Consider the following 13411-nt stretch of genomic DNA (forward strand, 5'->3'; position numbering starts at 1 on the left):
AATGCCACCATCTCCTCTCAGACGCTCCTGCAGGTGAGTACTCCTCTGTTTATTTCTTCATCTGAAGTTTGTTTTTAATGTGAAAAACATCGTGTTTGGTTGAGTGTGAGGTGGAAGCTGCAGCAGGGCATTGATGCCGTACATTAACAAACCCCTTTGAAGTTTTCTTCACGCTGTAGCCAGACTGCAGAAGCCTTGAGGGTGAGCTGAAGTGCATCCTGAATCATTTATCCAAAACAATTAGAAACACCCAAGTTGGTTTGCAAATGGGTAATTGTAGTGTCCTAGATTTTTTGACCACTAAGGATGCTTTTCCTGCATGAAGATTAGACTTTTAACTCCTCTATTTGTCCTTCATGAGCTGCTTATTCACTCTACATACAAAATCCTCCTTAATCTAACATATAAAATAGAATATTTGCCCTTCATTCATGCACAAAGCATCAGAATGTGATTGTATTTTCTATGTCTCCTCCTTTTTCTCCACACCCCGCTGTACTTTGTCACATAGATTTCTCCTCCCTTGTTTCTTGGCTTCTTCACTACATAAAGCATGTGCAATAAGCCTTGTGTAAACTTACACAGGACAAAAGAAGGCCAGCCTTTACTCAGTACAAGGGATAAAACCAGGAGAGCAGAAAGTGAGTTAAAGTACTCCCATCGACGGACTGTCACTATCGCTGGCTGGGCACACGGAGCAGAGAGAGTATCTAAATGCCAGAAACATTCATTTTTAACTGCAGGTTTAATGGAGAAGTCCTGTCTGTGGCTGCAGGCTCCTCCTGCTGGTCTATATTTCTACACTAGCATCATAAGGGCAGAGCTACATGCTGCCTCTGTGCGTCACCAGTGTTATTTTTGCTCCAGATAGACGCTGTAGTGAAAAATGAGTAGATAGTTTAGTTTGTAAAGTGCTTTTTATTCATAAAACTCCACATTAAATATTACAGTGTAAAACCAGACCTAAATTAATTTGACATGTAAGATGAACTACATGCATAATGAAAGTGCATTTAAACCATTTACACTAGGTTTTATAACTACTGATTATTTTCAGTATTTGCTACAGTAAAATAATGAAGCATTTGCATTATTTTCAGCAGCCCAAAGATAGATGGATGATTGGTTAAACCCTGAAAGAATGATGCTTTTATTGCATGAATAATATATATCACCAAAGCATGACAACAAGAAAAGCAGGTAAAAAAATACAGACTAGAACACTAAGATTATTTTTTTATTCAGTTAAAAAGTCCAAAGATTTTTCCAGTTAGCTTCTATACCAGCTTCAGCTCTCATCTCCAGCTTTGACTATGCTTCAAGATGAAATATATTTTGCTTGCAGGTAAAAATAAAAAAGATAGAAAGGGTACCAATGTTATTATAGTTAACTAAAACTAACTAAATAACTAAAACTAAAATTTGAAAATCATTTTAGTTAACTGAAACTAAATAAAAACTAAGTTTTATCCAAAAAATGAAAACTAAGCCGAAACTGTATCATGTGCTCACAAAACTAACGGAAATAAAATGCAAATAGAGACAAAATATCCTTAATTTTAGCCTCTGACACAACCATACAGACTGGCATCAACACCTAGGTCTGGGCAGTGTAAAATTGAGATTAAAATTGCCTGAATCGATTGGTTAAGACTTCACACAGTGGTAGTTTTATGTCTAGAGTTGTATTCAAATATCATCTTTAAATAATTAAAATGATAAGCGAAGAGTAGCCTGTTTGAATTTGTTTTTAAAAATGTCTGATCTTCACCCAGCCCTGACATGTATCCCCAAAACTAAAACTAATTAAAACGAAACTTAAACGAAGCATTTTTGCAAAGTGTAAACTAAACTAAACTCACAAACCAACAGGAAAAACTAATTAAAACTAAACTGAAACTGACCATAGAAAGTGAAAATGAAATAAAAACTAAAGAAAAATCCCAAAGTATTATAACCTTAATGGGTACAGTTATTTGATAATCGACCTTTCTTAACGGTTAATCCTTTAACAAAGAGGCTAACTTGCATAGCAGATAACCTGGTGATTCTGTTCAAAAGGAATGGTTGTTGATATCAAAACTTTTCAGAAGACCTCAAGCCTCTTTCCCTGCTGCTGAAAAACACCCCCCCGGCATGATGCTGCCACCAGCATGCTACACTGTTCACTGATGTGTTCCCAGGCCAGATTGGATGTAATCCCTCCAGTGAGTTCTGGGTCTACCCTGGGGTCTCCTTCCAGCTGGACGTGCCTGGAAGACCTCCACAGGGAGGTGACCAGGAAGCATCCTGATCAGATGCCTGAACCACCTCAACTGGCTCCTGTGATTCAGAGGAGCAGTGACTCTACTTTGAGGTCCTTCCGGATGTCCGAGCTCCTCACCCTGTCTCTAAGGCTGAGCCCAGCCACTCTCCTGAGGAATCTAATTTCGATCGCTTGAATCCACGGTCTTATTCTTTTAGTCATTACCCAGTGTTCATGACCATAGGTGAGAGCTGGGACAAAGATATACTGGTAAAATGAGAGCTTTGCCTTCCCTATTTGTCTGCAATACCGCAGATGCTGCACCAATCCACCTGTCGATCTTATGGTCCCTTCTACACCCAGACTAGAGAGTCTTGTTTCTCACAGCCTAAGAGTCCCTCAGGTGCTTTTTGAAACTTGAAAACGGGATGTCTTGTTTTGGACTGACCTGATGCTTCTGTCTCACCACTCTGCCACAGAGCCCAAATGAGTGGAGGGCTGCAGTGATGGCTGTCCCTCTGGAACTTTGTCCAATCTCCACACAGGATCTCTGGAGCTCAGTCTGAGTGACAATCAGGTTCTTGGTCACCTCTCTTAATAAGGCCCTTCTCCCCCCAATGGCTCAGTTTGGCCGAGTGACCAACTCTTGGAAGAGTCCTTGTTGTGCCAAACTTCTACCATAAATAAATAAATATGGAAAAAAAATCCCAATTGACAGTTCAATTAATCTAATATCAGTCTATCTATATCAGTGCATTTTTTTATTCTGTATTTAGTCAAATAGAGTGTCCCTACCTATGACCTGTGTCACATTTCTCCCAAGGACTTTTGCTGAATCTCATTTTTTAATTTAAGTATTAAGCTGATCCTGTCTGATCTCAAGATTGGTCGTTTTTCTGTCGCATGTCCCTCCATATTGCTATCATATGTCCTTTACAAAACTGCAGACTTGTAACTTGACCTTATGATGAGTTTCTGCATGTTTGGATGGTATTTAAGAAGACTTTAGAGTTTTTAGGCTCCTATAACTTTGTACTACATTTGACCTGTGCTGAGGATTAGTGGCAGCAGATGTCAGTCAGGAACGTGCGTACGTACGTGATGCAAAACAGGATGAAGGTGTAAAGCTGATCTGTGGCAGACAAAAGCTTGTACAGTGTAATTACCAAACACAGAGAGAATGAAGCACAACAGATTGAGTAATCAGTGCAGCCAACTGGGCTCACCATTTGGTTTGAGTGCTTTAGTCCGACCTGCAGCACGTAGAGGATAAACTTCACAACATGTTGTCTTCATCATCCACTCTTCCTCTTCTTCATGCTTCAGTAACAATTTAAGTATTTGCTGGAAACATTTGAAAGTCTCTGTTTCCCAGCTTGTTCAATAATTCACTCATGTTCAGTTTCTCTCTGAGTGACGTTGCACCATTAAAGATTGATGATCTTTGTTGTCGGTTGCTTGAGAGAGTGCAGAGTACCAGCCAGAGCTGCTGGTAGTGTTCAGTGTTCACTCTCATGTTTGAGATGTTGAGATCAGAGAGGAGAGGCATCTGACCGCTAAAGGTAAGCTGCACTGACTTCTTACTGATTGAAGGGTTGATTGAAGTTGTAAGGAGGGATGATACCAGATTACATTATCAGATTGTCAACTTTAGACATCATATCTATTTGGATACCACAACAACTAAAAGTAGAAGTCTTAAAGTCTCCAGATTTTGGGTCGTTTATCATTGTCAGTGATCAAAATATGCAGACAAGACACTGTCTAAATCACATTGGTACTGAAATGTTGCCAATAACTAACTGCAGTTTGCAACTGTGTTATAAAATAGATGTAATTATTCTAAAGTTTTCATTCTTTTCAAGTCACTTCCTTTTAAAAAGAAACTGGTATTCATGGTTGGCAACATGTCAAGTCTTTAAGATATGACCATATATTATCAAACAATATACTGGTTGGGCCAGTATCATTTCTATCAATATAGTTTATGTTGTCTTAGAACAAAAACCTTGTATGGTTCTTATGACTTCATCCGGCCATTGTTGAGAATAATATTAAATGAATATATAAAAAAAAAAAAAAAAAAGAATGCTAAAAGGTTCACAGCAACAGCAGCTAACAGTAGCATGCTTATTGACCAGATGATAATCTAATTGAATTAATAGATTAAATGGGGGATTATCGTCATATTTACTTAGTATTTATACTTGTTTGATCCCACAGAAACAAAAACAGAAGCCCTAAAGGCCTAATATTTGGCAATTTATTGCTTTTAATTGTCGAAAATTGCAGGTAGACTCCTGCATACTGCCAAGATTGCAGACATATGAGGAATAATCATGTATTATCATTTAATGTATTCAGTTTAGGAGAAATTGTATTGTAAGAAGTGTTGTTAAGGGACTTCAGATTTTAATATCAGAATTTCAAAAATTAATTGTGATTTTATCTTTTTGTATTAATGTTAAATTCCACAATTTTTCATTTAAAACAGTTTTTGTTTTACTTTGAAATATTAATACTGTCCTAAATTGAGGTTAACTAACTCTCTGTTTGGAAACAGACTTGCTCTTATTTTGAAACTCAAACTTAAGGTAGAAATAAGATTATGACATGAACTTAATCACAGAGAAAGGAACTTGTCATGAATCAGAAAGGAAATAAGGAAACAGGAAGCAAGAAATATTTGATATCACAAGGAGCAGAGCTGTGAGGTTTTTAAGAGAAATGAGGCATTAAAGGGCAGTGGTAGATTTATTTGACATCACTGTGGCTGCAGAGAGACACTGCAGTGTCCTAACCAAAGTGAGCAGAAAGGGTTAATAAAGCATGCATGCTTTTTAATGCACTAATTGTGGGCCTATTGCATCACGATTATGCGTTAATGCTTACAGCCCTAGTTTGTAATCATATGACCTGTAAGCAAACTCCTGATTACTATCTAAATTGCTGAAATACACTGACAACATTTTGTACAATTATACTGGACAATATTGGGATTGCAATGATGATATAATACAAACAGTTAATGGTTTCATGAGCATACTTGCTTGCTTATCAAGGAAAATGCAGAGATAATGTTAAAAAATACAATACCTGAGGTTTTTACAGTACTGCTTTTAAAATAACTTACTGTTTCCAAAAAAAGTACAAGTTTTCTTTTTTTCTTTTTTAAATAAAGGTTCTCCTACAAAGTGCAAAAGCAGCAGTATTGTAAACTCAAAAGCCTTTCTACGGGCATTTTTGTAAACCTTTTAAGGAATAAGTAGTACAAAAATAAATGCAGTATTTTATGCAATGCACAGCCTGACATTGCAATTGTATTTGTGATTAGAGTAATATTGTAGCAGTAGTTTTTCAAAATGGAAGGAAAACTGCACGTGATTTCCCCTTCAGGTCCACTGATTTTTCTAAATGTTTCCAAGATATTTGTGCCAATTAGATAGTTCTCCCTCATTTTAGGTTGAAAATATGATCAAAGATCTTTAAGCTTCTGTACTTTATGATACCATTAATGATTTAGATAATGGAGATCTGATAATTGAGTAAGCTAAATCTGCAAGAAAAACAAAAATCACAGTTTCTTCTCTCCTGACTGATTAGCTTTATATTTGTTATTTTGTACAATGTTTTTATACAAATACACTTAGTAAACTCAAACAGAGTAGCTGTTTTTGTAAAAGTTGGACAGTGTGCAGGAGTTTGTCTGCAACATTTGATAACTGTATTAAAATGTTGCTTAATATTAAGGGTCCAGGACTTGTATTTTTGTTGTTGTGGTATCAAACAGGTTTCAGTGTTTGTTTGTTGCTAGACTTATATGAAAGTTTATAATTTTGGTACTGAGGCATCCATTTTTCTAGAAAAAAAATCTGAGATATATATATTGTATCACCTTTTAGCAAAGCCTTTAGTGGTATCCAGGAAAGTTCCCTGATGATAGTGCGGTATTTGCCGATGGTAAATAAAGTCCTAAGTTTTATGTCTTTGGTGCTCTGGGCAGCCTGCCAGTGAGATTCCTCCTGGGTCAACAGCGGACAGAAACTCCCACCTCCTCCAGCAAGGGGAGGTGTGTGTTTGGGGAGTTGTAAAACTCAAACACACTCGGTCACTGAGGTGTCAAAGCAGCGCTGCTGGTCCTTGGTGGAGAGCAGTTACAGTTCTCTGTCAGTGTGTTCTTCCACAGAAACCTGCTGTGGAAACTTTGGCAGCTGTATGGTAATCAGTGCTAATCCGGAGGCTCACAGGGCAGCAGGCAGGTGGCACACATGTCAGTGCTGGAATTAGGCAGAGCACTTCTGCAGTGAGAGAGTGAGGATGCTTTTACTCTGAGGGATCTGGAGTAAGGGAGCTGATTTTTCTGAAAATTCTGGGTTGTTTTTGTGCTTTTAAATGTTGCTGGAGCACTCTAAACGTTTGAAAATGAAGATCCTGTGCCGCTGGGACCACAGCTTGGTGGGTTGATTTGCATTTTATTGGATCTTTAATACTTCACTGCATATTTTCTGGTTGTTTACATAGTTAAGCTTGTTTCTATCGGCATTGTCATTTAGAAGGGCATTAAAAAATGCATGTGTTTATCATGCCTGTATGCCAGTAAAGACCAGCCAGCTTTGTTGTGAGTCTAAAATACATCTCAAGTCATGAATCCACGAACAGTGAGGTAAAGTGGGTTGAGGAATTTGAGGGTGGAAGCAGCTGAATGTCTGCAGAAAACTCACTCACTCTCACTCTAATGCACCCTTTTCCCCCGGAAGTTTCCAGTGTTGCCGTCGTGTCGGATCAGGAGCTTAAAGGGTCAGCCTGTTTTTTAGGGGGTGACTTCACCACTACCCATGTAAGTCTGTTTCAAGGGAGTGCTCCAATTTAAGGGGGAGGGATAAAAGTTAGACTTTGAGAGAACAGTGAAGCCAGAAACTGGAGAGAGAGATGGGAATGACATGAGGGCAAGAGGCCAGATTTGAATCAGATTTGAATTTAGGAGTACTTGAGATGCAGTTGCATAATTATGGGACTAGCAGCACCCTGTTAATTTAAATTATTTTGATTGAAACTGAGATGATGGTTATTATATGCACTACTTTGTGTGTGAATTTCAGATGATTCAAATGATCCCTTTGCTCTTCACTTAAATTAAAGGGAGAGCTGCAGTGGTGGGATAAATTGCACACTGTGCTGTAAAGGAAGGGAGACTGTGCTCCATTAACACCATGATAAAACCTTAGTTTCATGATAAGGGAAGCTAGATTCAGAATTAGAACTGAAACTTGAGCAGTTGCCCACTGTCTCAATAATGCTCGTTTTTATGATTGCTGAAAATTAAGTGAAGTTCTCCTTTTTATTTATTTTTCTCTCACTGATTTCCCATTTTTACTTTCATCTGCACAGCATTTCTCATTGAAACAGATGAACATGTTAGAATAATTGTAACTAATGCACACTAATGGGTCATGCCATTGCAAATTTAAGCCGTGTGATAAAAAGGAGGAAACAGTGCCTTTTTTAAAATAGAAGTTTAAAACTCTGTTGTTTAAGATGACTGGATTTGCTTCATATTTCTGCTAAACTTCTTGATTCTGTTCATCTTTTCTTCAAAAATACATTTTTAACTTGTTTTTCTTTGATGATATGAATACACTAAGCGTTTACTTCAATAATGTTAAATTCTTTTTGTCTCCCAACTCTAAAATGGGTTTAAAAAGATCAGTTTACTCCAGTTTCATTTACTCCGACAGGAGTCAAATCCTGGAATTTCTTTTTTCAAAATATATTTTGTGCTTTATATGCCTTTATGTTGATAGGAGGACCATGAATAGAGTCAGAAACAGGGATAAGAGAGAGTGGAGGTGGGGGGGTGCCAGAAAGGAGCCACAAGCCAGATATGAACCCGGGCACCTGCGTAAATTTGACACAAACTAACCAACCTAACTTGTCGGCTTTTTACCTTTTTTGGGTGGGGGGGGTGTTTGCCTTTATTTTGATAGGATAGCTGTAGAAAGACAGGAAATATGGGGAGAGAGACTGGGGGAAGACAAGCACAAAACATGCGCTGAGATCAGGAATCAAACCTGCAATCTTGGGCTAGATTGTGGCAACTCAGGGATGAGGTCTAACACCTTAAATGATTTTCACATTAACTTTTACCTGAGCAGGGCTGCATGGTGGTGCATGGGTGAGCGTTGTTGCCCCACAGCAAGAAGGTCTCTGGTTTTGGGCATTTCTGTGCAGAGTTTGCATGTTCTCCCCATGCATGCGTGGGTTCTCTCCGGGTACCCCGGCTTCTTCCCACCACCAAAGATATGCTCATAGGGTTAATTGGTGACTCTAAATTGGCCGTGCCTGGTTGTCTGTCTCTATATGTCAGTCCCGCAATTGACTGGTGACCAGTCCAGGGTATACCCCGCCTCTCGCCCAATGACAGCTGGGGACCCTGCGACCCCCAAAGGGATAAGCGGTATAAGAAATGGATAGATGGATTTACCTCAGCCCAAAGAATCAACCAACTCACAATAAGGACACAGGTTTGTTACTGGTAGGCAGGAGATGTGGATCTTTGTTACAAAAATAGTCTAGAATAGTACTAAAATCTATTAAAAAGGTAAATGGGGAAGCCCAATCAGAGACTGACTGGAGATCGATCCCAAGACTACTGCTTCTGCTTATGGGCACCTGCTCTCCCCACTGAGCTGCACCCTTACCAAACTCCTCTACTTTTAAGACAGCAACTAAATCCTGGTTAATCCAGCAACAAAGCTGCACTCATGTCTGATTTTCTGTAATACTGTTGCTGTTAAATGTGCTCATGTTGTATCCATTCAGCTTTATTTTTTCGTCAAACTTATGGTTTTAACTTTTAGTCCTCCTAAAAACCCGTCTAGGTGCGACTGTTGCAAATTACAGTCTGCTATTGGTACTTTAATACTCGTTTCGATGACTGCTCTTAGTCTAGGGATGTTGGATGTGGCTCGAACAAATAATCCATAAATATTTTATCACTCCACCTGACATCAATGACTTTCTGTTGCCTTTCACTGCATAACGAAGATGTTCCTTTTATGAAACAGCCTGGTTGGTTCATACCCTGATGTCGATTTCTGCACAGGAATGAGAAATCATATTGCACTCTTCACCCCACCTAACCCCCTTAGAATAAAAAGTTCTAGTAGCAATTGTTGATAATTTTCATTTTACTTTCAATTGAGTAGGTTCAAGAAGCAGTAATTTAACTTGTACGTAAGTAGAATTTTATCAAATTTAAGATACTTTTACTGGAATACAGTATTCTTTCCAGTCTTCACATTTGGCTGCATCACTCATACAGTCATTTATAGTGAAACAAATCCAATTTTTAAGAGGCCTCCTTCTTTTTACATTTGGCATATAACAGTAGTTTTAGATTTAGTGATAAGGATCTTTTTTTAAATAAATCATTGATGTGTTTTTTGTGTGTCAGGCGTTTTGAGATTTAGCTCCCCTCTGGTTGCTTGTTACAAAATATTTATGACCGTACTTTCTTACTTCCAAAATCGGCATGTTCCTTATGGTAAATATGAGGCAGGATGAAGGTTTGTGAATGAAACGCTGTGCCTCATGTGTGCAGGAATGCACCATTTTTCTTTGTGTTATTCCAAGTAAAAAGGGGACATTTGGAGAGCTGTAAGTCGCTGTATTATTCAAAGATGCACTAAGTAGTTAATGGAGCTGCTGCATGTGCTCACACTATGTTATGAAACAGGAGAGTGAATGATGTAAAGTCGCTTTAATTTGGGTTAATCAGCAGACGTTTTACATTTCATATTGTTTCTATTCAGTATGTCTGGTGCGTTTAGGTGTTCTAACATGCACTTTAAAATGACTCAGCCAGGAGGATCTGTCCTTTCCCAGAGCGGCGTGTATGCAAGGTTTAAATTAAATTTGGATAAGTTGATATACTGTTCCCTGCATATTACATTTCCTCTAAAATTGAGCTAGTTCGCCGTCTTGGGACTCTCTTAATTCATAACCTACTTCTTCTGAAAACACTCAACTCCAAAGATAAAGGCTGTGCCTTCGGAAGTCCTTCATCTGCCTCTGCCTTAAACATAAGAAACCAAAATAACACTTGGTGCTAGCACTGAAATGCTAGGTGTGATATGAAGTCACACAAAGCTTAGAGGCTAATTTCATGATTCATACTTGTCTGTTATGTAATAAATTTGCGTCACACTCACATCTGTTGAGTTATGAAATGTCCCTGTGCCACACAGTAGAGATGGCATGCAGCTCTGATGCATACATGGACCTACATGTGACTGTTTCTACATGATTGCACTATAAACACGCACACAGTGTAATGATTTCGTTGGCTGATGGACTGTATGTACAGTACAGCACACATGAAACGCTGCTACCAGTACTCCAGGAACAGCATAAATTCATCCTCACTGCAGGAAAAAGACGAGTATTTTTGTCTCAATTCATCCCTCTAAGGTTAGAAAATATGCTTATCTGGTCTGTTAGGCTTTTGTATAACGATCAGGATTAATTCTGTGAATCTGGTGTGTTTTCTCCTCTTTCAGGACTTTTCCTATGACGACTCTAAAGTGGAGTTTAACGTGGATGCTCCCAATGGTGTGGTGATGGAGGGCTACTTGTTCAAGAGGGCCAGCAATGCCTTTAAGACCTGGAACAGGTAAATAACACAATCATAATCTCTATCTAATGTTATACTGTGTGTATATCACATTACTGCCTGTAGTGCACCCCAAACATCCAAATTTATGAACAGTACATTCTTAATTCTTTACTTATTTGCTCCCACCTCTTGTGGAGGAGGTTAAATGTGATACCATGTACTAGCTTTATCTAGGAATCCTTACATGCTTCAGCCACCCAGTAGATTTCTAATCTCTTGCACATCGACACTCCCCCACGATCTCTGTCTGCAGATCAGCTTCCCCTTGTTGCCCCTAAAGATTTAGATTTGGGTTTAAAAATCTGTGATGATTGAGCCTTTTCTGTTGTGACTCCTAACAAGTGAAATAAACTACTGCTTGAAATCAAAACATCTGCCACATTACCAACTTTAAGATCACATTTTAAAACTTATTTTTATTCTTATGATTTAAACGATGCAAGAGAGTTGTGTGGTCTCTGTCATTATGTCTTTTTCTTTTCATAATCCATTTTTTTGTAGGTTTTAATTGTTTTTTATGTCTGTTTATTTTGTATTTAAATTGCTTTTATTGATTTAATGATGTTCTTATTTGCTTTTATATTTCTTTTTAAAATAATGGTTTTATTCCTGGTGTATTTTGTGCTTTGATTGCTACGTTTTAGTCATTGTTCTGCGCTTAAGTGAATTTTAATGTTGTTAAAATTTGCTATGTAAGTGGATTGGTTTTGATTGATTAGATTATTAATCCTCCTATCAGGTCTTGTGGGTACTGTGACATAACATCATTTATCATATCACTGATGCAAAGACATACAAGAGGGGAGCACATCAGTATTGTGCATCAAATTAAACTAAAATGCAATGCCTTTGACTTAGAAAATATATGTATCAGCTGTGCTGGAAGCAGCATGCAATTACAACATTGGCTTCAGGTACAATAGGACAGTTTTCTTCCTCATCTGTCATCTTAGATGTTATTTTACCATAAGGCTGATCTCCTATAGTATCAGGTCTTAAGCTTGGAGTGGGCTTAAGCTTATACAGTGCATTCAGAAAGTACTCAGACCCAATTCATGTTTTCATTTTTCTTTTGTTGCAGCCTGATGCTACAGTCAAAAAAAATATCCACATTAATCTACACTCTATTTGTAATTTCACATTGACATAAGTATTCAGGCTCTTTGCAAAAACACTTGAAATTCATTTCAGGTTCCTCCTATTTCTCTTGAGTGTCACTGAGATGTTTCTACACCTTGATTGGAGTCCACCTGTGGTAAATTAAATTGATCAAACATGATTTGGAAAAGCACACACCTCTTTGTGGAAGGCCTCACAGCTGACAATGCAAATCAGAGCAGAAGCCATGAGGTCAAAAGGAGCTGCCTGCAGAGCTCAGAGACAGGATTGATGACAGGCACAGATCTGAGGAAGGCTGCACAGAAGGCTCTCAAGAGCACAGTGGCCTCCATAATTCACCAATGGAAGAAGTTTGGCACAACCAGGACTCCTGCAAGAGTTGGCCAAACTGAGCAATTGGGGGGGAGAAGGGCCTTAATAAGAGCGCTGACCAAGAACTTGATGGTCACTCTGACTGAGCTCCAGAGATCCCGTGTGGAGATGGGACAAAGTTCCAGAAGGACAGCCATCACTGCAGCTCTCCGGTGATCCAGGCTTTATGGCACAGTGGCTAGAGGGAAGTCTCTCCTCAGTGCAAAACACAAGAAAGTCCATTTGAAGTTTGCAAAAAAAAAAACTATTTGCTATTCTTGTGCTAGCTAATTTGGTATACAAGTTTAAGATTTAGCCATCCAACTGAATTAAGTGCACTGTACTGCCTTTAAGTGTACTGTAATGCAGTATACTAACAGAAGCATGCGATTTGGGTCAAGCCAACAGTACTTTTAGTTAGCTGTTTTGTTTAAATATATTCTGAGGGTGTTCTAAAGTTTGTATTTTCATTACAGGGTAGATGCATGTCAGCAAAAACTCTGAGGTTTAGTTACTCTTTAATCTTTTGCTCTTTTGACAACAACAGAATTGCGATCATAGCAAAAGAACTCAGTATCAGACCTCATTTGTAGGATTTGCCACAAGTTATATGGAGCTGCAAGACAGGCATGAAAAACAGAAGTGGAAACTGGAGAACAGAGGTAGATAATCTCCTCCAGTTGCAGCAGTATGAACTGACAGCCTTTCAGGGCGGCCTGTTGCAAGTACTGCAAGCTTCAACTCGTCTTTGTTGCAAATACTCACTTTGAACTGGGCTTGATGGTGCCAAAACTCGGCTAAAACCCCTGTCTTCTGGCTGTAGCCTTCCCACTATCTACATGGCAACAGTGTTATACTTTAGGTATAGACAGAGCTTGGTATGGGGGTTGCATTTGTCTGGAGTCTGTCTTAGGGGGGTCTTTGGTGTCAGACTTTGAGAGCCCCTGCTATACATTAATAATACAGCTCTATGAAATATATATAGAATGGTGATGGATACATCTATATAAAGTGGGAGTTGA

The 13411-nt window shown here is 38.6% G+C and overlaps 1 protein-coding gene across 6 annotated transcripts in view; it reads left to right on the forward strand.

Moving 5' to 3' along the window:
• Positions 1-13411, forward strand: part of LOC121517425 (arf-GAP with coiled-coil, ANK repeat and PH domain-containing protein 3-like) — a 125120-nt gene that overhangs the window by 86787 nt on the left and 24922 nt on the right. For all 6 annotated transcript variants that reach the window (XM_041799166.1, XM_041799167.1, XM_041799169.1 and 3 more), the window contains exons 10-11: positions 22-33; positions 10804-10916. In XM_041799166.1, coding sequence (XP_041655100.1) covers positions 22-33; positions 10804-10916 — 125 coding nt within the window. The remainder of the gene's footprint in view (positions 1-21; positions 34-10803; positions 10917-13411) is intronic.

The sequence above is a fragment of the Cheilinus undulatus genome, linkage group 11 (assembly GCF_018320785.1).
Source record: "Cheilinus undulatus linkage group 11, ASM1832078v1, whole genome shotgun sequence".
Classification (NCBI taxonomy): domain Eukaryota; kingdom Metazoa; phylum Chordata; class Actinopteri; order Labriformes; family Labridae; genus Cheilinus; species Cheilinus undulatus.